The 25,768-nt window shown below is 37.4% G+C and overlaps 1 protein-coding gene across 12 annotated transcripts in view; it reads left to right on the top strand.

Annotated features, from left to right (window-relative positions):
- Positions 1-17,455, top strand: part of ZNF382 (zinc finger protein 382) — a 51,714-nt gene extending 34,259 nt beyond the window's left edge. For all 12 annotated transcript variants that reach the window (XM_068528549.1, XM_068528556.1, XM_068528555.1 and 9 more), the window contains one exon: positions 15,485-17,455. In XM_068528549.1, coding sequence (XP_068384650.1) covers positions 15,485-16,908 — 1,424 coding nt within the window. In that variant the 3' untranslated portion in view covers positions 16,909-17,455. The remainder of the gene's footprint in view (positions 1-15,484) is intronic.
- The last annotated feature ends 8,313 nt before the right edge of the window (positions 17,456-25,768 follow it).

The following is a 25,768-nucleotide window of genomic DNA, read 5'->3' as shown; positions in this document are numbered from 1 at the left end:
CCATGTCCCCTGCATTGTCAGGTGGATTCTTAACCACTGCGCCACCAGGGAAGCCCCCATGACTCTTTTTGAATTATGGTTTTCTCAGGGTATATGCCCAGTAGTGGGGTTGCTGGGTCATATGGTAGTTCTATTTTTCGTTTTTTAAGGAACCTCCATACTGTTCTCCATAGTGGCTGTATCAATTTACATTCCCACCAACAGTGCAAGAGGGTTCCTTTTTCTCCACACCCTCTCCAGCATTTATTGTCTGTAGATTTTTTGATGATCACCATTCTGACCGCTGTGAGATGATATCTCATTGTAGTTTTGATTTGCATTTCTCTAATAATTAATGATGTTGAGCATTCTTTCATGTGTTTGTTGCCAATCTGTATATCTTCTTTGGAGAAATGTCTATTTAGGTCCTCTGCCCGTTTTTGGATTGGGTTGTTTGTTTTTTTGATATTGAGCTGCATGTGCTGCTTGTAAATTTTGGAGATTAATCCTTTGTCAGTTGCTTCATTTGCAAATGTTTTCTCCCATTCTGAGGGTTGTCTTTTTGTCTTATTTATGGTTTCCTTTGCTGTGCAAAAGCTTTTAAGTTTCATTAGGTCCCATTTGTTTATTTTTGTTTTTATTTCCATTTCTCTAGGAGGTGGGTCAAAAAGGATCTTGCTGTGATTTATGTCATAGAGTGTTCTGCCTATGTTTTCCTCTAAGAGTTTGATAGTGTCTGGCCTTACATTTAGGTCTTTAATCCATTTTGAGTTTATTTTTGTGTATGGTGTTAGGGAGTGTTCTAATTTCATTCTTTTACATGTAGCTGTCCAGTTTTCCCAGTACCACTTATTGAAGAGGCTGTCTTTTCTCCACTGTATATTCTTGCCTCCTTTATCAAAGATAAGGTGACCATATGTGCATGGGTTTATCTCTAGGCTTTCTATCCTGTTCCATTGATCTATATTTCTGTTTTTGTGCCAGTACCATCTTGGTTTCTCTAAATAAATATGCTGGGATTTTTATTGGTGAGAAATAACATCTCAGCAATATTGAGTCTTCCGGTCCATGACTATACTATATCTTAACATTTTAGTTAGCTTCTCTAATTCCCATAAGCAGTGTTTTATTATTTTTAGTATAGAGGTCTTATACATATTTTATTAAGTTTATCTTTAAGCTTTTAATATTTTTGATGCTATTGTAAATAATGAGATTTTTAAAATTTCTTTTTCCAGCTTGTTCTTAATATGTGTCTCCACAATTGACTTTTAGATATTGACTTTGCATATTTCCTTTGATGGTATTAAATTATGTTGTTGTTACTGTTGTTCTTTATTTGTTTTGGTATTTTTTTTAGATTTTCTATACATAAACAGGCCTTGTTGAAATAACATATTTCACTTCTACATTTGCATACTTTATTGCTTTCATTTCTTTTTCTTACCCTGTTGTACTGACTAGGATCTACAGTACAACATTGAATAGAGGTAGTGAGAGTGAGCATCCTTAGCAGTTCACTAAATTTAGAAGGTAGACATTTAATATTTCATTCTTTAGCTTAATATTAACTGTAGATTTTTCATAAGTGCTCTTTGTTAGATTATGGAAGTTCTCTTTTTTCCCTAGTTTTCGGACAATTTTAATTATGAATGGATGTTGATGTTAAATGCTTTTTCAGCACCTGTTGAGGTGATCATATGATATTTCTTTTTTAATCTGTTACTGTATGTATTACATTGATTAATTTGAATTTTAAACCAAGCTTGGGCTCCTGGGATGAACCCCAGTTGGACAAGATGCATTATCTGTCTTATAGATTGATGAAATTGGTTTGCTAATATTTTAGTAAGCTAAATGCATGATTTTACCAAGGATAGTGGTTTGTAGTTTTCTTGTAATGTCATTGAAAAGTTTTTGTGTCCAGAATTGTGTCAGCCATATCAAACTGGGGGTGTTTCCTTTTCATCTACTTTCTTATGGAATTTCTGTAAGATTGGCATTGTTGCTACCTTAAATGTTTGAAGAAAATCATTATTAAGCCATTTGGGCCTGCATTTTTATAATTCAAAATTTCTGCTTCCAGCCCTGAGGAAGTAACAGAGTCTAGAATTATACTACTACAGGAAACAGCTAGAAAACTGGACAAAACTATTTTCAGATATTGAACAACAGGCAGCACAGGCCTGGATTCCTGAGAGAAGATAAATAAATGAGATGCACCCTACCTCATTCCAGGCTTTCATTTGAAGGCAACTTCCAGACTGCAGTGCAGAGAGAGGAATCCAGAAAGAACCTGGCAGTTTTACTGACTTTAGGGGACCAACATTGGCATTCAAGGAAATTGAGGTGACTAGAATTTGCAGGACACACTTTCCAAAAGAGGGAGTTATGCAGAGAAAGAGTTCCCCAAATCTTGAAAAGGTTCCCCTTGAGTCTTGGCTAAAGATAAGTCTGCACGTGGGTAGGTGAAACCCCATGAGACCAGGCAAGGACATGTTCTAAGAAAAATACAATTACAACAGTGTTGTGAGACAAACAATTCACATAGCCTGCTGCACCAGGAATCATTTTATTTCCCTTCAGCCAGAGCGGAGAGAACTTTTTAATACATAGGACATTAGATAGACACCCTAGAAAGGTCACACCTAATAAATGGGGCAATAGATTAAAGACTGCAAGATTTGTCATAAAAGGGCTTAAATTAAAGCATCAAAAGGATTAAACTAATCCAAAAATAACTGCTGTGTGCCTGTTGGGTCCTCCAAGGAGATGCTGAGATGGAGTTGGGAGTGTAATAGATTTCTTAGAGGTGACATCTATGAAAGATAAAGGAAGAAGTAAGATCAGAAACATAAAGCCATCAGACCATGATACAGATATGTGGAAGGAAAGGGGATTGGGCAGGGAGACCCTTAGACCATTATGCAGATATGACAAAGTCTCAACCAGCCTAACTCCTCTGAAGCAAAGACTGTTCATCAGAGGAGTCCTAATGGACAGAAATGGCCACCCTCTAGTACCCACTCAGTGTTCAGTCATTTTGGTGGGGATTCCCTGGGGAGACCCTGGCTTGGTTCAAAATCTGAAGAGCATCCTGAAGATGCTAACAGTTCTTGCACATGAATGGTAAGTTCTTTTTGAAGGGAGGTCCTAGTGGTGCAACTCTGGCTGCCACAGAATGCCAAAAAAAAAAAAAAATACTCTTTATGAAAATACAACCATATCTTAAACTCAACAACATTAAATTGATAATGTCTGATGTCCAATCAAAAATTAGTAAACATATGAAGAAGGAGGAAAATATGATCATTCAATAGGAAAAAAACTCAATTAATAAAAACAGACCTAAAAAGGGTAGAGGTGATGGAATTCGCTGACAAGGATGTTAAAACAGCCATTATAAATGACTTGAGTATCATCAAGGATGTAAACTGAAAATGAACATAATGAGGCAAGATAGCAAAGATCGAAATAAAAACCAAAAGAAGCTTCTAAAGATGACTATTCAGTATCTGAAATGAAAAGAAAGACCCAACTATGTCCTATGTATTAAAATATAAAGACACAGGTAGGTAAAACATAAAATGATGAAAAAATATGTACCGTACTGTCTTGCGATTGCCCTATGTGGGGATGAGATCATCCCTCCCTGCACTCACCCAAAATTTGGGACGGATATCAAGACTGAAATCTCACATAATGAGGTTTTCTAGGGAGAGCAGGGAAGATTCCCAAACTGGTCCTAAAATGGCTTGAGAGAGCAAGGAGGGGTGTCTGGCTTTGGTGTTTTTTGTGTTTTGGTGGGGGGTAAAGGCAGGTCTCTACACATAGGCTAGGGCTTGCATGGTTTAAACTTCCTGCCAGCACCAACAGAGAGAACATGCAAGGTTTCTGACTGGGGAAAAAAAGGGAGTGGGTCTAGGAAGTTGTCAGCAGTAAGACATCAAAAACAGAATCTGACTCTATTACACATGCAAACACTAAGAAGAAAATGGGAGCGGCCATATATCAAAGTAGATTTCAGAAAATGGAATATTACAGTGATAAAGAGGGACACTTCATTAAGAAGTCATAACAACTGTAACAGCTTCAAAATACTTCAGTGTTTCTCAGCTTTTTATCATTTTCACTACCTTAAAAAGTCTTTTTAGAAATTTTCTTTCTAATTGCCCCCCCCATGAAATTTTAATACCATAATCTATGTTCTGTTGCCCTTTGGAGGGCCACAAGCCATAGTAATATGTAAGATTTTCTTTTTTCATTTTCTCCAGAACCAAATTTGCTCCCTGAAAGAAGCAATATAATTATAGCTTAAGATATAAATACTTTTCCCTCAGTAATTGAGAGAACAAAGAGAAAGAAAATCAATAAGGCTGTGGAAGGCTTGAAACACAATCAGTTGTACCTAGTTAATCTTTATAGACTATTTTACATGGAACATTCACCAAGACAGACTCTACATGCTGGGCATAAAACAAGTATCAATAAATTAAAAAGAACTGAAATCATAGTGTATAGTTTCTGACCACAGTAGAATTAATTTAGAAATCAAAAACGTATCTCTAAATTCCCCAAATTTTTGGAAATTAATCACATTTCCAAATAACCCATGAAGCAAGGAAGGAATCCTAAGGTAAATTAGAAGGTATTTTGAACTGAATGATAATTAAGACAACATATCAAAATGTGTGGGATGCAACTATAGCAGCATTAAAAATTTTTATCCCTTTAAATCAGGGCCTAAAACAGGGGTTAAACTGTCACCCTAAGTAACTAGAAAAAGAAAAGTAAATTAAACTCAAAAGTTAGTAAGAGGAAAAAATTGACTAAAGCAGAAATCAATGAAATACATAACAGAAGAAGAATATATGAGTGAAGCCAAAAGCTGATACATTAAAATAATAAAATTAATAAACCATAGCTATATTACTAATAAAAAATAGAAGACACATCACCAATATCAAAAATTAAAGAGGCTATATCACTACAGATCCTACAGACATTAAAAGGACCATTAGGGAATATACAGACAATTTTATACCAACCAATAAGAGTAGGAGAGAACACTTCCCAACTCATTTTATAAGACCAGCATTATCCACAATCAAAGGCACTATAAGAATAGAAAACTACATAGCAACATCCTTCATGAAGCTAGATATAAAAATCCTTAATAAAATATTATAAAACTGAATCTAAAAAAATAACTGAATTTAGCAGTATTTTAAAAGGATGATACCACATGGCCAAAAGGAGTTTATCCCAGGAAAGCAAAGTTGATTTGGAATTCAAAAATCAAGCTATAGGGACTTCCCTGGTGGCGCAGTGGTTAGGAATCTGCCTGCCAATGCAGGAGACATGGGTTCGAGCCCTGGTCTGGGAAGATCCCACATGCTGCGGAGCAACTAAGCCTGTGCGCCGCAACTACTGAGCCTGTGCTCTAGAGCCCGCGCACTGCAACTATGGAGCCTGTGCTCTAGAGCCCACGTGCCACAACTACTGAGCCTGTGTGCTGCAACTGCTGAAGCCCGCACTCCTAGAGCCCCTGCTCTGCAACAAGAGAGAGAAGCCACCTCAATGAGAAGCCCGTGCACTGCAACAAAGAGTAGCCTCCGCTCACCACAACTAGAGAAAGCCTGTGTGTAGCAACGAAGACCCAACACAGCCAAAATAAATAAATTAATTAATTACATTAAAAATAAAAAGCTATGTAATTCACCATGTAAAGATAAAAAGAGGTCGAAACTCAAGGATATAAGCTACCACTTAAAGTATAGAAAAATAAAAGAGAAGACCACAATCATCTCGGTAAATGCAGGAAAATGATTAAATTCAATTTATATTTATTATAAATCTATTTATTAGCAATCCAAGGGAATTTCCTCAACTTCCTAAAGAATATCTTCGAAAAACATAGCCACCATCACATTCAGTGGTGAAAGCATGAATGCTCTTCCTCTAAGAACAAAAACAAAGAAAGGATGTCCATTATCACCACTTCTATTAAACATTATACAGGACACAAGTCAGTACAATAAGGCAAGAAAAAGAAGTTAAAAGGCTTCAGATTAGAAAGGGAACTATCTTCATTTGTATGTGACATGATTGTGTACATAGTAAATCCTAAGGAATCTAAAAGAAAAGAACTGGTAGAACTAATAAGTGAATTTAGCAAGTTCACAGAGTTCTTGTTTTAGATAAAACTTGGGAAAATTTTGGTCTGTACTTCTACAGTTTTTTTCTTGCTCTATTCTCAATTATATTTTAAATCATTTCATCCTACCCTGTAGTTCACTAAGGATTTTTAAAGTTCTTTTAGTTTGGGTAATTTCTGTTAACCTGACTTCAAGTTTACTGATTCTTTATTCTCTTATGTTTATTTGCTGTTAAACCCATCCAGTGAATTTTATATTTCAGCTATTGGGGTTTTTTTCAGTTTGCATTTCCTTATGCCTCCTGACTACTCCATCTCTTCACCCATATTTCCATCTTTTCTTGTAGATTTGTAAACATATTTATCATAGTTATTTTAAATGTCTTCTAATTTCAACATAGGGACATATATCAGCCTGTTTCTGTTGAATGGGTTTTATCTTCCCTATTGGTCACATTTTCCTGATTCTTCTCAGGAAGGCTTTATATAACATGTTGTGAAGTTGCTGGATCCTTTTTCTTCCTCTGAAGATTGCTGAGTTGTAATCTTACAGGAGGTTAAGTTACTGGAGGCTCATGTCGATTCTTTTGTCAGGTTGCTTTTAAGTTGTTTAGATTATTTCTATTTCGGTTTCAGTTTTGCCTTTAGTTTTATGGTATTGCTCTAAGTCCTGGGATGCAGCCTTTACTCCTAATTCATGGCCTTTGTGGGATTTCAGTAGAAAGACCAAAGTTTTAACCAGGTTCTTCTAACTTGGCACAGGACTGGAATTAAAAACTGTTTTTGCAGAGTTAAGTAGCTGCTGAAATCTCTGCTGAGTTCTTTCAGTGTTCCAGCTGTCTTTTCCCTTTATGCTCCTTGCAGTCTTACCCTGTAGAAATGAAGTTAACCAAGGTTTTGAGGAGGGGTTTATGCTAACGTTGGGGCTTTCCTTCTATGCTTTCTTCATCCTTGGATTTTGTCCTCAATTTACAGCCACTCTGGTACTCCTGAACTCTGATCTCTGATTCTTCTGCACAGAATGACTCCTGCTTTCTCCTTGAGATCTATCCCCTGTGTGCTGCATGAACTACCAGGGCACACAGTGGAAGACCTGGATAAAAGTAGATCTTATTGCAGTGTGGTTTCTTTCTTTCAAAGGTTGTAACCATTCCAGTTTCTGCCTGCTTTTGATCATTCTTTAGTGTCTTCAAACAAGTTGGTCTTCTATAATTGGTCCATAGTTATCATTGTTATCAGTTGGAAGGTTGTTCTGATACAAACTTCTTTGCTATTACCAGAATTTTGAATGTCTAAAACAGCAGTTCTCAAACTTTTTAGTCTCAGGACTTAAAAAAATTTTTTTTAATTTAAGTATAGTTGATTTACAATGTTGTGCCAATCTCTGCTGTACAGCAAAGTGACTCAGTTATACACATACAGACATTCTTTTTTTATATTCTTTTCCATTATGGTTTTTCACAGGATATTCAATATAGTTCCCTGTGCTATATAGTAGGATCTTGTTGTTTATCCATTCTCAATGTAATAGTTTTTATCTACCAACCGCAAACTCCCACTCCATCCCTCTCCCTCCTCCTCCCTTGGCAACTGCAAGTCTGTTCCCTATGTCTGTGAGTCTGTTTCTGTTTTGTAGACAGGTTCATTTGTGCCATATTTTAGATTCCACATATAAGTGATGTCATATGATATTTGTCTTTCTCTTTCTGACTTATTTCACTTAGTATGATAATCTCTAGTTGCATCCATGTTGCTGTAAATGGTATTATTTCTTTCTTTGTTATGGCTGAGTAATAGTCCATTGTATATATGTACCATATCTTCTTTATCCATTCATCTGTCGATGGACATTTAGGTTGTTTCCATGTTTTGGCTATTGTGAACAGTGCTGCTATGAACATAGGGGTGCATGTATCTTTTTGAATTATAGTTTTGTCCGGGTATATTCCCAGGAGTGGGATTGCTGGATCATATGGTAATTCTATTTTTAGTTTTCTGAGGAACCTCCATACTGTTTTCCATAGTGGCTGTACCAACTTACATTCCCACCAGTGGTGTAGGAGGGTTCCCTTTTCTCTACATCCTCTCCAGAATTTGTTATTTGTAGACTTTATAATGATGGCCAGTTTGGCCGGTGTGAGGTAGTACCTCACTGTACTTTTGATTTGCATTTCTCTAATAATTAGTGATGTTGAACATCTGTTCAAGTGCCTACTGGCCATCTGTATGTCTTCTTTGGAGAAATGTCTATTAAGGTCTTCTGCCCATTTTTCAATTGGGTTGTTTGTTTTTTTGCTGTTGAGTTGCATGAGTTGTTTGTATATTTTGGAGATTAAGCCATTGTCTGTTGCATCATTTGCAAATATTTTATCCCACTCCGTAGGTTGTCTTTTCGTTTTTGTTTTTTTTTTTTTTTTTTATGGTTTCCTTTGCTGTGCAAAAACTTGTAAGTTTGATTAGGTCCCATTTGTTTATTTTTGTTTTTATTTCTATTGCCTCGGGAGACTGACCTAAGAAAACATTGGTACGATTTATGTCAGAAAATGTTTTGCCTATGCTCTCTTCTAGGAGTTTTATGGTGTCTTGTTTTATGTTTAAGTCTTTAAGCCACTTTGAGTTTATTTTTGTGCATGGTGTGAGGGTGTGTTCTAACTTCATTGATTTACATGCAGCTGCAGGACTTATTTATACTCTTAAAATTATTAAGAATTAAAAGAACTTTGTGAATGCGTGTATATCCTATTCAAAATTAAAACACATTTAAAAATATCCATTTATTTCATTTAAAAAGAACAATGTAAATATAATAAAGTCATTACATGTTGACATAAAAATCATATTATTAAAAACAAAAACTATTTTTCAAAAGAGAAAAGTGAGCAAAGGGACATTGTTACATGATTGATTGAAGTTTATTTAATGTTTTGCTGAATAAAAGATAGCTGATTTTCACATCTGATTGTACATTTAGTCTGTTGCAATATGTTGTTTTAATTGAAATATATGGAGAAAATCTTCCTTCATGCGTATATGTATTGAAAGAGAAATATTTTAAAAGCCTTTTTAGATTGTCATGGATATTCTTCATTAATACTACACCCAAACTTAACAATTGGTAGTTCCTAAGCAGTTAGTTGCCACTTAACAATTGGTTTTTTCTAAACAGTTAGTTGCAATATAAAATCTGAAATCATAACAATGAACTGTTGTAGACTATTACATAATTATGTATTGGTCATTATGTATTGGTCATTTGGAAAGTAACAGTTCACTGGTGCATACAGGTCTGCCAAATTTTGACACATTTCCATATCAATATTTTTTTTTAAAGATTTTATTATTGATTGATTGACTGATTGCTATGTTGGGTCTTCGTTTCTGTGCTAGGGCTTTCTCTAGTTGCGGCAAGCGGGGGCTACTCTTCATCGCGGTGCGCGGGCCTCTCACTATCGTGGCCTCTCTTGTTGCAGAGCACAGGCTCCAGACGCGCAGGCTCAGTAGTTGTGGCTCACGGGCCCAGTTGCTCCGCAGCATGTGGGATCCTCCCAGGCCAGGGCTCGAACCCGTGTCCCCTGCATTAGCAGGCAGATTCTCAACCACTGCGCCACCAGGGAAGCCCTCAATATTTTTTTTAAAACCCCAGACCCACATGTGTTAATATCACCAGCAATCTCATTATAAAAGTCTTTTAAGTATTGGGAAGTTGACAAGCTCACTGTAGCAAATACAAGCTTTCTAAAATAATGACTTATACTTCTTTTATCGTAGGTGACAAGTATTGGCAGATGTTTCTTTGAATAGACAGGTTCACATTGTTCAAGAAAATGTTTACCAGATACCCACATCTGAATAATAGTGTTTTTTCAAGTAAAACTGCTGTTCCACAAAATGTAGATATTTAGTTCTCAACTCACATAATTACACCAGCACTTTTCCTCACAAAATACATTATATGATTGGCCCTTGAACAACATGCATTTGAACTGTGCAGGTCCACTTACATGCAAATTTTCTCAATAGCAAATGTTACAATACTACACGATCCACAGTTGGTTGAAGCCACAGATGTGGAACTGTGGGTATGGAGGAACTGAGGGCCAACTATAAGTTATATGCAGATTTTTGACTGTGCAGAGGGTTGGCGCCGCTAACTCCCAGTGTTATTTAAAGATCAACTGTACTCTGGTATGCAAAAGAAGTGCTGTATGCAAAATTCTTTAACAATCACACAGAATATTGAAAATATATGTACTCAAGGGTGGAGATCTAATAAAATTAATGAATTTTTTCTGCTCTATCAAAGAGTCTTAAGTGAAACTTTTTTCCTGCGAGTGTGTGGTAGATAGAAATGCAGTGATTACTATTATAGATTGGTGCCAGTGCTTTGATATATGTTAATGTGCCAGCATTTTACCCACCGTATCAATCATTGTTAAATTTTCTATATTTTATGTTTTGACATCTTTGGGGTGCCCTACTGGCTGAGGAGAGATTGCCCTTCCCAGAGCTAGCCAATTTCTAGAAATAGTAAACAAACAACTTGTTGGTGAGCCCACCTTTCATATACAAATCAACAAATCCCCACTCCATATCCTCAACCACCTCCTTTTTCTAACTCACAGACACCAAGCCAATATTTACCCTGCCCTAAATCACCCAGGATCAGGTATCAGACAACTGGAGAGCTCCCCTATAACCCGTAACCTGCCAACACTCTTCAAACTAGCCAATCCTAAGCTGTTTCCCCTGCCCTGCCTTGCCTTTCCCATGGAAGCAAGCCCCAGTAAAGGCTCTGGCCTACACTTTCCCCTTGCTTCTTTCTGCCTCCTGACCAAACCTGGTGCTTCCCCATGTGGCCCTGCATGGCATGGCATGGCCCCTCCTCTCAGGAAAGGTAAGTAATAAAAAATTTTCTTTTAATAGCATTAACCTCTCTGTGTCATCACTCAGTCACCTCTATAAATTAAAATTCCATAAGACACCCACCAGTGCTTTTGCCCCACTAATGCAAATAAGAACACAGTTTAAAATTCTATTATTTTTATTAATAATGAAGTGTTGTTATTTTTATTATTATTTTGGCTGCACCATGCGGCGTACGGGATCTTAATTCCCTGGCCAGGGATTGAACCCATGCCGCCTGCATTGGGAGCACAGAGTCTTAACCACTGGACGGCCAGGGAAGTCCCAATGAAGTGTTATCATTATCTTTTTTTAAAAGATTTTTTGATATGGACCATTTTTAAAGTCTTTATTGAATTTGTTACAATATTGCTTCTGTTTTATGTTTTGGTTTTTTGGCCACGAGGCATGTGGGATCTTAGCTCCGCAACCAGGTATTGAACCTGCACCCCCTGCACTGGAAGGTGAAGTTCTAACCACTGGACCACCAGAGAAGTCCCCCTGAAGTGTTATTACTAATAAAAATATTTTTGACTTTGTGGACCTCCCATAAGGGTCTCTTGGAAACTGTTGGTTTAGGCCTTTCTTCTGTTTTTCATCTCTTTCTTTAACATTTCAGCTCTTTCTCTTTCTTCTTTTATTATAGTCTCCTATTTATATGCATTCTTAAATCTATCCAAAATATAAAAGGGTAATCATTGCTAATATTAATCTTCCTCTTAGTTTTCATTTTCTTTCTTTCCTTTCCTCTTCTACTTGTTTCCTGCACTCAGTCTCATATCCCATTCTCACTGTGAGACCTACTATCAGATTTCAAAATCCATATGACTTGGACTAAAGTGATAATTTCAGTATCACTTCTTTCAATAAATTTCTTCCCAACAAATCTCCGTGTTTCATAACATAGTGCTCAGATTCCTGATATGTACCCACCTTGATTTGGGTGAAAAACTTATCCTACGTTCCTGAGTGCCTTTTTCATCTTGGTTGCTTTTCTTCCCTCTGAAAAAATAAATATTTGTTGAATAAATGGATTTTATTTCAGTAGGCTCTCATCGGTATCCTTAAAGAATCTTTCTTCATCCTCAGTTCTTGTCTTTATAAAAGCCATGTAAACTGTAATAATCTGATCCATTCTCAAGTTGTGATTTCCTTGTTTTATGTGAATGGCTTTCAAATAGCCATTTTCAGCCCATTTCTCCCACTTGGACACTACTGGTATATTTTAATCTGCCTACAGCAATATAGCATCACTTGTCTCATCCTTTTGGTTACTGATATTTCAGAAATAATAGTCATTAACTTTATCTTATCTTTGTATATCCTTTTGTTCCAGTAGTCAGCTTCTTGTAACATCAGGTTGATTCCATCATCTCTGCAATATTTTAAAAATCATCTCTCCACAATTTGTGTTTTATTTCACTCCATGAAATATCTTTACATCCTCTCATATTCTCGTTTGCCACTGACATCTTCAAAAGCGAGAGCCATGTTATTTCAGGTGTGGGCTGCTGTAATTACTATTTAGATTTGCCATGATTTTTTTTCCAGTTCTTTCAGTTTTCTTACAGTCAATATGCAAAAAAGATATCACTTATTATATAAAATTTAAATCCCTTCTTTTTCAAGGGCTTACAGAATAATATTCCATCTGGTCATTCCACATGTATTTCTCTTTTTGACTAAGAATTCCTGCTAATGTCTGTTTGAATCTCCCAAATGTACTCAATACAATTGATTTTATTCTTCACACTGGACCTTTCATTATATGACAGCTGCCATATAACCATAAGGATACTTGCAAAGTTAGCCAACTACAAACTAAGAGAGTACAGTAGTACACACAAGGCCACCCTCACTTCTGATACCAACTGTAAGTTCAAGGATCCCCACAACTACTGTTAGGATCAATAGTTTTCTATAAGGACTGAAAAAATTACTGAAAGCTATAATACTCACAGTTATGGTTTGTAAGAGAAGAATACAGATTAAAATTAGCCAAGGGGAGAAGCACATAAGGCAGAGTCCAGGAAAGTACCAAACACAGAGCTTCTAGTAGTCCTCTCTCTGGAGTCATGGACAGTGTTACTTCCCTGTGACAATACATATAGAATACTGCCAGCCAGGGAAGCTTCACCCAAGTCTATTGTCCAAAGCTCATATTAGGGCTCCATCACATAGGCATGCTTGACTGCCCATGTGGCTGACCTAAGTTTCTAACCCCTTAAGAGACTGAGCTAATATTCTGTGACCCAAAGCCCCCCGTTCTCAATCACATTGTTGGTGTGACTCAAAGACCACCCCCCCCCCCAAATCACATTGTTACTTTCTGGCTGGCCAAAGGCTCCCAGGCAATTAATTTTCCTCTCAGGCATGACATTCCAAGGACTTAGAGATTACCTCCCAGAATCCAAAAGCAAATGTCAGACTTCTCTTTGGGCAAGATTATATATTCTTTACCACACAATACTACATATCCTTTGATTAAAAGATCAAATTTCACTTCCCCATGAAATGTTCCTTGATGACTCCAAAGCATGTCAGTTCCTTTTTTTCTGCATTCACATTATACTTAGTGTCTATAAACATGCAAACAGACAAATCCTCTGATATGATCTAGTAATTTGCTACCTGATTCAACATTGTTTTATCTGAGGCCTCTTTTCCCATCTGATTAACAATTCCCTCAAAATAAGGTCCTCTCTTTTATTTTTCCTTACTGTGGCTTGTAGCAGAGGCTAGATATTCCGATAGTTACTTGATTGATGGCCTGTGGTAGTATGCAAGGAAAACATCTTTCTCATCCATTCAAAAATCATTTAATGGTAAGTTCTTTTTAGATATACATGTCAAGATCATATCTCTTTACCACTGATAAGTGTGTTAATGTATACTCAGAAGGTTTCAAAGAAGATAGTCAATAAAATGTTGACGTCCAAGAGCATAAGTTTTAGTTGGGAAGGCATTATTATCATATTGAGCATTTTACATATAATATTATATGAAAATAGCAGGTTGTTGAAAGATTGCTTGAAATGGATGGTCCAGACTATAATTATATACTAATTTCAGACAAAATAGACATTGAAGGGTAGAAAGAATATGTGAAGGCTTTTGGATAAATTGGATTGTAGCATGTCCCTGAAGGTGGTTGAATTCTCAGCAAGGCAGTATAATTCCAATTATTGATACAAATTAGTTTTGTGTGTCCTAGAACTACACATAAATGGAATTGTACGACGTGTTCTCTTTTGCATAAAGCTTTAAATCTGAAAAATATTTGAGATTCATCCCTTTTGTCATTATGTATCAGTAGGTTTTTTCCTTTTTATTGCTGAATGGTATTCCATTGTATAAATTTCACTGAAGTATTCCATTTTATAAATATATGATACAGTATTACCTGTTTACCTTTCGATGTCTAGTTTGATGGGATAAAAGGGCTGTTGTAAATAAGATGTAAGTCGTGAGTAAGATGAATCCATCTTTAAAATTGCCCCACCAGATATGGGTGGTAGTAAGTTAACAGTAGTAAGATATAGTTTTTAAGGCCAATCAGTGCTGTACCTATACATTGAAGAATTCAATCTTTCACAGCCCCAATAGGAAATAGCAGAGTTAAGGTATGTTACTCCACTGGGAGGAAAACTTGAACCCATCCTTCCCTAAAACTGAAAAAGTAATTTAGCAAATTGAAAGGAGGAAAAGTTATAATTGACGGTCAAGAGAATTTAGTTATTGATCATTTCTGGAAGAATACATTGATGGTAGCAGCAGTCAGAACATAACAGTGATTATATTCATGTTGCAGATATGCTTTGTCCTCTGGTTTATTTTACAATTCCTAATGGAATTATGTTTTCCCAATTCTTCCCTTTCAAGAGAAAAAAATTGCAGCGATATGGAGAGTTAGGGTCTAGACTATAGACTAGTGTGTCTGTTTGCACTAGGAAATTAGTCCTGAGAAAGTTCATTTGCCATGGGTGGGCTAAATACAAGTGAGGAAGAAACACATGGAAGTATTTTATAACACTTATTTAGTCATTAGGGAATAAATATATAGTCTTTCATCTTCACCTGAACATTTTCATTGCTTACTGTTTAGTACCCTTGATAGGCTCCCTCCATTATCTCTGAATCCGCCCATTCCAAGAGCAATCCCACTTTCACCATCCTTTATCTTCTGCTTACTTGCCCTTGTGTTTATTACACCTGCCTAATGTAGCTTATATTTACAACATCCCAAAGATATAAAATGTTGTTTGCTTATGGCAATTTTTCCTCATTTTAATGTTATATACATTTTCCCTCCAAGAGGTAATTTATTTTGGCCTTTCTGTAGACTACAGTAGTGAGATAGACAGTCCCACCATGGGTTGTTTGTATATATATCTTATCCATAACGTTTATGTGAAGACTTACTGGTGTTAATTGTATTTTTTCTAGAAGAAGATTGGAAAGCTGAAGATGTTTTAGTGAAGTTCAAAGAATACCAAGACAGGCATTCTAGATCAGTTGTATCCATCAACCACAAAAGGCTAATGAAGGAGAGAACTAATATTTTGGGGAAAACATTTACTGTCAGCAAGAACCGTATTATTTCAAAAACAACACTACGTGAATATAAACCTGATGGAAAGATTTTTAAAAATATTTCAGAATTAGTCATTAGAAATATAAGTCCTGTAAGAGAGAAGTTTGGTGAGAGTAATGGATGGGAGAAATCACTCCTTAATACTAAACATGAGAAAATTCATACTGCAGTGAATCTCTATAAACAAACAGAGTGGAGTCTGAGTGGTAAACAAGAGCTTATTCAACATCAGAAGGTTCAAACTCCAGAGCTGTCATTTGAACATAATGAATGTGAAAAACCCTTCCTTATGAAAGGAATGTTATTTACACATACTAGAGCTCACAGAGGAGAAAGACCCTTTGAATACAATAAAGATGGAACAGGCTTCATCGAAAAGTCAAATCTCAATGTTCACCAACAAAATATTATGGAGAAGAAGGCCCACGCATACAGCAAATATGGGAAGTTCCTCTGTAGGAAGTCCATTTTTATCATGCATCAGAGATCTCAAACAGAAGAGAAACCCTTTCAGTGTCCTTACTGTGGGAATAGCTTTAGAAGGAAGTCATATCTCATTGAACATCAGCGAATTCACACAGGTGAGAAACCTTATGTTTGTAGTCAATGTGGAAAAGCCTTCCGTCAAAAGACAGCCCTCACTCTTCACGAGAAAACACATATAGAGGGGAAACCCTACATTTGTATGGATTGTGGGAAGTCCTTCCGCCAGAAGGCAACCCTTACTAGACATCACAAAACACATACAGGAGAGAAGGCCTATGAATGTACTCAATGTGGAAGTGCTTTTAGAAAGAAGTCATACCTCATTGATCATCAGAGAACACACACAGGAGAGAAACCATATCAATGTAATGAATGTGGGAAGGCATTTATCCAGAAGACAACCCTCACTGTACATCAGAGAACTCACACAGGAGAGAAACCCTATATTTGCAATGAATGTGGGAAGTCCTTCTGCCAAAAGACAACCCTCACTCTCCATCAAAGAATTCACACAGGAGAAAAACCCTATATTTGTAATGAATGTGGGAAGTGCTTCCGCCAGAAGGCAATCCTCACTGTTCATCAGAGAATACATACAGGAGAGAAATCCAATGGATGTCCTCAGTGTGGGAAAGCCTTTAGTAGGAAATCAAACCTCATTCGCCATCAGAAAACTCACACAGGAGAGAAACCATATGAATGTAAAGAATGTGGAAAGTTCTTCAGTTGTAAGTCAAACCTCATTGTCCATCAGAAAACTCACAAGATAGAAACCGTGGGAATTCACTAAAATCTGTGACTTTTTTGGTGAAAACTTATAAAGTCATAGTAAAACCTGTTGCTTGCAAATATAATAATATTAAACAGTTTAAGGTACTGTACCACATATGTACCTACTATTTGCTCTCCTATAAAACACATAAAAAGAATTACTGGACAAATTAAATGATAAAAGTCATTGAAAATACAAGCTTAAAATTTTTATTAGATTCACCAAACATAAATTCCTCTATCAAGTTGCTACAAACATTTTAAATTGCTTATTTTAAATTTTAATATATACCTTGTTGTGACCCAGTAATAAACAGTAGGCTGCCTGGCAGTGGTCCATGGACCACACTGTGAACAGAACTGCTTTAAAAGAAAGGCGGTGTGACTGGATTTCTCATTGCAAATATGGTATAAAAGTTGTTACCTCCTCAGAGTTAACCACAGTTCTAACTTCTAACATTATGGTTTTTGCATATTATAAACCTTTATATAAAGTAAATTATACATCATGTATTCTTTCATATATGGCTTGTTTCATCCATCACTCTGTCTTTAAAACTCATCATTAGTGCATGTGGCAGAAGTTTATTTATTTTCATTCTGTATAAAATTCCATTATATGATTATATTTCAATTTATCCAATCTACTGTTGATGGACTTTTTTTATTGTTTACAGCTTAGGGTCATAATAAATAATGCTTCTTTGAATGTATTTATATTTCGGTGTACATATATTCATTTCTCTCATGTATATACTTAGGAGTGGAATTGCTGGGTCCTGGGGTATATGTATGTTGATACTATCAAATGACTCATAACTTTCACAACATGAGATAATTCACTCTGAAGGAAGACAGCTGTAAATAGTATCAATATGGTGATGGCTCAAACGCAAGAATTCATACTAGAGGGAAACTCTATGAATGTTGTGAAAACTGGGAATCCAAATATAATGCATGTCCAAAGGCTTTTAGCCACAGCTCAAATCCTGAATACCAGACACATGTAATAAATGTGAGATTGCCTTTACCCCTAAGAATGCCTATTTGAAATCAAAGTCATACTAGAGAAAAGGAGGCATCTAGTATCTTCCTTGCTCAACATTAGAGAATTCTAACTGGATAAAATACTATCTTACTGGTCATATAAAAATGATAAATATGGAAAAGCTTATAGCCATAGCTCAAATCCTTACAACACCAGGGAATTCACAATGGATGGGAACACTTCAAATGAAATGACTGTAAGAATGATTAGTTATAACTCACTCTATACAACAGCAAAGAATTCATACTAAAGAAAGGAAGGTTGACATGGGAACAGATGAGGCTTCAACTCTTAACTCTGGGGAAAGCTGTTTCCATGAAAGAAGTCCGACCATACCGAGATCATGATGCTAGAGAGCCTATGTGTAGGCACCCTAGTCAATAGCCCCAGCTAAGCACCAAGCCGTTATCCAGTATCATCTGCCAACTATATGAATGGGCCATCTGGGGCAAGTCAAGTCTTTAGATGACTGTAGCTGCTGCTGACATCCAACTGGAACCACATGAGAGATCCACTCCCCCCTTCCCAAGCAGGAACTGCTCAGCTGAGGCCTTCTCAAATTTCTGACCCTCAAAATTAAATGGTCACATTTTAAAATTAAATTTGATAGATTAAAAGAAGGGGGAAATAATCTGTTAGTATCTGTATTAAAAAATAAAGGTATGAATATTTGGATTCCAGGGTCAATGAGCAAAAGTGTGGTGACTACGAGGTGATCTAGGCGTGAGCAAAAACTGGCCCTGAAATACAGTTGAAGTTTGGACTGTAATTTTTGTTTACAATTACATATCTACATAACAATTCAGTGAGGAGTCCATATACATATCTTTTTTTTCCCTCCTTTTTTTTTTTTTCTCCTTTTTTGGTAGTAAGTTATACTCATCAACTTGATTACCAATGCAAATGTATACGTCCCAATTTTGCAAAAAAAATTAAAATAGCCCCAAAATACCAGCTATGGACAATGCAGAGAGAAGTAAGTCTATCTTTGAAAGATCCTGTGCAGAGTCATTTCATGAACTAAGGTGAAGACAGAAATCAAGATATAGAATCCAATGGACATAAGTACCGCCATATCCTTGTAGGAGGAACCTTTGCATACCTTGAAGTTTTGCTTTCTAACAGCCGTTCAGGAAAATTAGGTCCAATAGTTTTTATTTTGGGATGAAACAGGATTGGGCTATATTCCAAACTCCTGTGTTAAGATTTCTTTTGAAGAAGTTGAAAATGTTCTTTTTCATTAATTTTTATGGGTCCTTATTTTATGAATTGATAAATATATGAAATGAGGATTTTCATCTAACTCATCTTTTGGTCAGTGAAGTTTGTGCAGCTCTGAGGAGTGGACATGGTTTTGGAATCCAAGTCCACTTATTCCTAAATATATACAACAAGATAGGAATTAATTTGCAAATTCATATTTTGTAGACCTAACTGCAAGGTCATAGGACACAAGAGAATTAACATGGGCAAAAATGTCATCAGTTCAAAAGAACTAACAAAACTCCACAGAGTATATACGTGTAATGCTTTCCTTTAAAAGCAAAGGATGTAGCTTACCAAGAGAAAGGGTAGGCAAGCATTTGGTTGGGGGGAGTCCAGTTGCAAGCTCCCCAGTGTCCTTATTCACACAGAGACTGCACTCTTATCTCCTGACTGAACCACTAAGATCTGTGTGAATCTTGGCTCTGGGAGAGCTCAGGCAGAAGTTCCCCACAAGGGCTTTTATGACCCTCTGTTCACTGGTCACATAGTCAAGCTGGGCTATCTAATTGTTTATGTGAGTAAACAAATTGACTCTGGGCTGTCTTTGAGGAAGTTTTCAACTTTAAACAGCACCTTATATATCCCTCTGCCCTTATCTCAATCAAAGGAAACATCAGACATTCAAGCATCATGGAGATAATGTTAGAGATTTTCCAGTCCAGCTATAAATCAATTCCATCCCATAAACATGGTTCCTACAACTCCTGTGTATTTTCTGATAATCTGTGTATGCAAAAAAGCATGTCGCCTCACTTCTTGTGTCCCCAGTATCAGATTGTGCATAGTGCATCTCAAACCTGAAACATTCTTGCCAGGTAATGCTTGAATATCTTCACTTAATTTGTGGTCCAGAAATAGTGCCAGACTTGTCATGCCCTGCCTTATAAGTAATATACAACAGCCAAAACACAGATATCAACACTGGTCTCTATAAACCGGGGCTTTTCACAATCATAGATGTGTGACAATACCAAGCAGTGAAGAGGATGTGAAACAACTGGAACTCTCATACACTGCTAATGGGAATGCAAAGTGGTAAAACCACTCTGGAAAACAATATGGCGGTTTCTTAAAAAGTTAAACATACACTTCCCATGTGACCTAGCCATCCCACTTATATTTAGCCTAGAGAAATAAAAACTTATGTTCACACAAAAACCTATTCATGAATGTCTATAGTATTATCATTTATAATCACTAAAAACTGGAAACAATCCAAATGTTCTTCAATGGATAAATGGATACACCATGGTACATCCACAAAATGGAATATTACTCAACAATAAAAATAATGAACCATTGACACACGCAACATTATGGATGAAACTAGTCTCAAAAAGTTACATACTGGGAGGAGCTTCAAGATGGCGGAAGAGTAAAATGCGGAGATCACCTTCCTCCCCACAAATACATCAGAAATACATCTACATGTGGAACAACTCCTACAGAACACCTACTGAATGCTGGCAGACCTCAGACCTCCCAAAAGGCAAGAAACTCCCCACGTACCTGGGTAGGGCAAAAGAAAAAAGGAAAAACAGAGACAAAAAAATAGGGACGGGACCTGCACCAGTGGGAGGGAGCTGTGAAGGAGGAAAGGTTTCCACACACTAGGAAGCCCCTTCGCGGGCGGAGACTGCGGGTGGTGGAGCGGGGGAGCTTCGGAGCCACTGAGGAAAGCGCAGCAACAGGGGTGCGGAGGGCAAAGTGGAGAGATTCCCGCACAGAGGATCGGTGCTGACCAGCACTCACCAGCCCAAGAGGCTTGTCTGCTCACCCGCCGGGACAGGTGGGGGCTGGGAGCTGAGGCTCGGGCTTCGGTCGGATTGCAGGGAGAGGACTGGGGTTGGCGGCGTGAACACAGCCTGAAGCAGGCTAGTGCGCCACGGCTAGCCGGGAGGGAGTCCGGGAAAAGTCTGGACCTTCCCAAGAGGCAAGAGAATATTGTTTCGGGGTGTGAGAGGAGAAGGGATTCAAAGCACTGCCTAAATGAGCTCCAGAGACAGGCGCGAGCCGCGGCTATCAGCGTGGACCCCAGAGACGGGCATGAGATGCTAAGGCTGCTGTTGCAGCTACCAAGAAGCCTGTGTGCAAGCATAGGTCACTATCCACACCTCCCCTCCCAGGAGCCTGTGCAGCCCGCCACCGCCAGGGTCCCGTGATCCAGGGACAACTTCCCCAGGAGAACGCACAGTGCGCCTCAGGCTGGTGCAACGTCATGCTGGCCTCTGCCACTGCAGGCGTGCCCCACATCCGTACCCCTCCCTCCCAACAGCCTGAGCGAGCCAGAGCCCCCAAATCAGCTGCTCCTTTAACCCTGTCCTGTCTGAGCAAAGAACAGACGCCCTCAGGCGACCTACACGCAAAGGCGGGTCCAAATCCAAAGCTGAAACCCGGGAGCTGTGCAAACAAAGAAGAGAAAGGGAAGTCTCTCCCAGCAGCCTCAGGAGCAGCGGATTAAATCTCCACAATCAACTTGATGTACCCTGCATGTGTGGAATACCTGAATAGACAACGAATCATCCCAAGTTGAGGAGGTGGACTTTGGGAGCAACGATATATTTTTTTTTCCCTTTTTCTCGTTTTGTGAGTGTGTATGTGTATGCTTGTGTGTGTGCTTTTGTCTGTATACCTTTGTTTTTACCATTTGTCCTAGGGTTCTGTTTGTCCGTTTTTTCTTTCTTTTTTACTTTATTTTTTGTTACTTAAAAATTTTTTTCTTAATAATTATTTTTTATTTTAATTATTTTATTTTATTTTATCTTCTTTCTTTCTTTCTTTCTTTCTTTTTTTTCTCCCTTTTATTCTGAGCCATGTGGAGGACAGGCTCTTGGTGCTCCAGCCAGGCATGAGGGCTGTGCCTCTGAGGTGGGAGAGCCAAGTTCAGGACACTGGTCCACAAGAGACCTCCCAGATGCACGTAATATCAAATGGTGAAAATCTCCCAGAGATCTCCATCTCAACGCCAAGACCAGTTCCACTCAACAACCAGCAAGCTACAGTGCAGGACACCCTATGCCAAACAACTAGCAAGACAGGAACACAACCCCATCCATTAGCACAGAGGTTGCCTAAAATCATAATAAGGCCACAGACACCCCAAAACACACCACCAGACGTGGACCTGCCCACCAGAAAGACAAGAAACAGCCTCATCCACCAGAACACAGGCACTAGTCCCCTCCACCAGGAAGCCTACACAACCCACTGAACCAACCTTAGCCACTGGGGACAGACACCAAAAACAATGGAAACTATGAACCTGCAGCCTGTGAAAAGGAGACCCCAAACACAGTAAGTTAAGCAAAATGAGAAGACAGAGAAACACACAGCAGATGAAGGAGCAAGGCAAAAACCCACCAGACCTAACAAATGAAGAGGAAATAGGCAGTCTACCTGAAAAAGTATTCAGAATAATGATAGTAAAGATGATCCAAAATCTTGGAAATAGAATGGAGAAAATACAAGAAACATTGAACAAGGACCTGGAATAACTAAAGAGCAAACAAACAGAGATGACAACACAATAAATGAAATTTAAAATTCTCTAGAAGGGATCAGTAGCAGAATAACTGAGGCAGAAGAACGGATAAGTGACCTGGAAGATAAAATAGTGGAAATAACTACTGCAGAGCAGAATAAAGAAAAAAGAATGAAAAGAATTGAGGACAGTCTCAGAGACCTCTGGGACAACATTAAATGCGCCAACATTCGAATTATAGGGGTCCCAGAAGAAGAAGAGAAAAAGAAAGGGACTGAGAAAATATTTGAAGAGATTATAGTTGAAAACTTCCCTAATATGGGAAAGGAAATAGTTAATCAAGTTCAGGAAGCACAGAGAGTCCCATACAGTATAAATCCAAGGAGAAACACGCCAAGACACATATTAATCAAACTATCAAAAATTAAATACAAAGAACAAATATTAAAAGCAGCAAGGTAAAAACAACAAGTAACACATAAGGGAATCCCCATAAGGTTAACAGCTGCTCTTTCAGCAGAAACTCTGCAAGCCAGAAGGGAGTGGCAGGACATATTTAAAGTGATGAAAGAGAAAAACCTACAACCAAGATTACTCTACCCAGCAAGGATCTCATTCAGATTTGACGGAGAAATTAAAAGCTTTACAGACAAGCAAAAGCTAAAAGAATTCAGCACCACCAAACCAGCTTTACAACAAATGCTAAAGGAACCTTTCTAGGCAAGAAACACAAGAGAAGGAAAAGACCTACAATAATAAACCCAAAACAATTAAGAAAATGGTAATAGGAACATACATATCGATAATTACCTTAAATGTAAATGGATTAAATGCTCCAACCAAAAGACATAGACTGGCTGAATGGATACAAAAACAAGACCCATATATATGCTGTCTACAAGAGACCCACTTCAGACCTAGGGACACATACAGACTGAAAGTGAGGGGATGGAAAAAGATATTCCATATAAATGGAAATCAAAAGAAAGCTGGAGTAGCAATTCTCATATCAGACAAAATAGACTTTAAAACAAAGACTATTACAAGAGACAAATAAGGACACTACATAATGATCAAGGGATCAATCCAAGAAGAAGATATAACAATTGTAAATATTTATGCACCCAACATAGGAGCACCTCAATACATAAGGCAAATGCTAACAGCCATAAAAGGGGAAATTAACAGTAACACAATCAGAGTAGGGGACTTTAACACCCCACTTTCACCAATGGACAGATCATCCAAAATGAAAATAAATAAGGAAACACAAGCTTTAAATGATACATTAAACAAGATGGACTTAGTTGATATTTATAGGACATTCCATCCAAAAACAACAGAATACACGTTCCTCTCAAGTGCTCATGGAACATTCTCCAGGATAGATCATATCTTGGGTCACAAATCAAACCTTGGTAAATTTAAGAAAATTGAAATCATACCAAGTATCTTTTCCAACCACAACACTATGAGACTAGATATCAATTACAGGAAAAAATCTGTAAGAAATACAATCACATGGAGGATAAACAACACACTACTTAATCACCAAGAGATCACTGAATAAAGCAAAGAGGAAATCAAAAAATACCTAGAAACAAATGACAATGAAAACACAACGACCCAAAACCTATGGGATGCAGGAAAAGCAGTTCTAAGAGGGAAGTTTACAGCTATACAAGCCTACCTTTAGAAACAAGAAACATCTCAAATAAACAACCTAAACTTACACCTAACACAATTAGAGAAAGAAGAACAAAAAAACCCCAAAGTTAGCAAAAGGAAAGAAATCATAAAGATCAGATCAGAAGTAAATGAAAAAGAAATGAAGGAAACAATAGCAAAGATCAATAAAACTAAAAGCTGGTTCTTTAAGATGATAAACAAAATTGATAAACCATTAGCCAGACTTATCAAGAAAAAAAAGGAGAAGACTCAAATCAATAGAATCAGAAATGAAAAAGGAGAAGTAACAACTGACACTGCAGAAATACAAAGGATCATGAGAGATTACTACAAGCAACTATATGCCAATAAAATGGACAACCTGGAAGAAATGGACAAATTCTTAGAAATGCACAACCTTCCGAGACTGAACCAGGAAGAAATAGAAAATATGAACAGACCAATCACAAGCACTGAAATTGAAACTGTGATTAAAAATCTTCCAACAAACAAAAGCCCAGGACCAGATGGCTTCACAGGCGAATTCTATCAAACATTGAGAAAAGCTAACACCTATCCTTCTCAAACTCTTCCAAAATATAGCAGAGGGAGGAACACTCCCCAACTCATTCTACGAGGCCACCATCATCCTGATACCAAAACCAGACAAAGATGTCACAAAGAAAGAAAACTACAGGCCAATATCACTGATGAACATAGATGCAAAAATCCTCAACAAAATACTAGCAAACAGAATCCAACAGCACATTAAAAGGATCATACACCATGATCAAGTGGGGTTTATCCCAGGAATGCAAGGATTCTTCAACATACGCAAATCAATCAATGTGATACACCATATTAACAAATTGAAGGAGAACAACCATATGATCATCTCAATAGATGCAGAGAGAGCTTTTGACAAAATTCAACACCCATTTATGATAAAAACCCTCCAGAAAGTAGGCATAGAGGGAACTTTCCTCAACATAATAAAGGCCATATATGGCAAACCCACAGCCAACATCGTCCTCAATGGTGAAAAACTGAAACCATTTCCACTAAGATCAGGAACAAGACAAGGTTGCCCACTCTCACCACTATTATTCAACATAGTTTTGGAAGTGTTAGCCACAGCAATCAGAGAAGAAAAAGAAATAAAAGGAATCCAAATCAGAAAGAAGTAAAGCTGTCACTGTTTGCAGATGACATGATACTATACATAGAGAATCCTAAAGATGCTACCAGAAAACTACTAGAGCTAATCAGTGAATTTGGTAAAGTAGCAGGATACAAAACTAATGCACAGAAATCTCTTGCATTTCTATACACTAATGACGAAAAATCTGAAAGTGAAATTAAGAAAACACTCCCGTTTACCATTGCAACAAAAAGAATAAAATATCTAGGAATAAA

This window comes from Eschrichtius robustus, chromosome 19 (assembly GCF_028021215.1).
Source record: "Eschrichtius robustus isolate mEscRob2 chromosome 19, mEscRob2.pri, whole genome shotgun sequence".
Classification (NCBI taxonomy): domain Eukaryota; kingdom Metazoa; phylum Chordata; class Mammalia; order Artiodactyla; family Eschrichtiidae; genus Eschrichtius; species Eschrichtius robustus.
The sequence above is the reverse complement of the archived record's forward strand: the minus strand, read 5'-3'. Positions and strand labels throughout refer to the sequence as shown.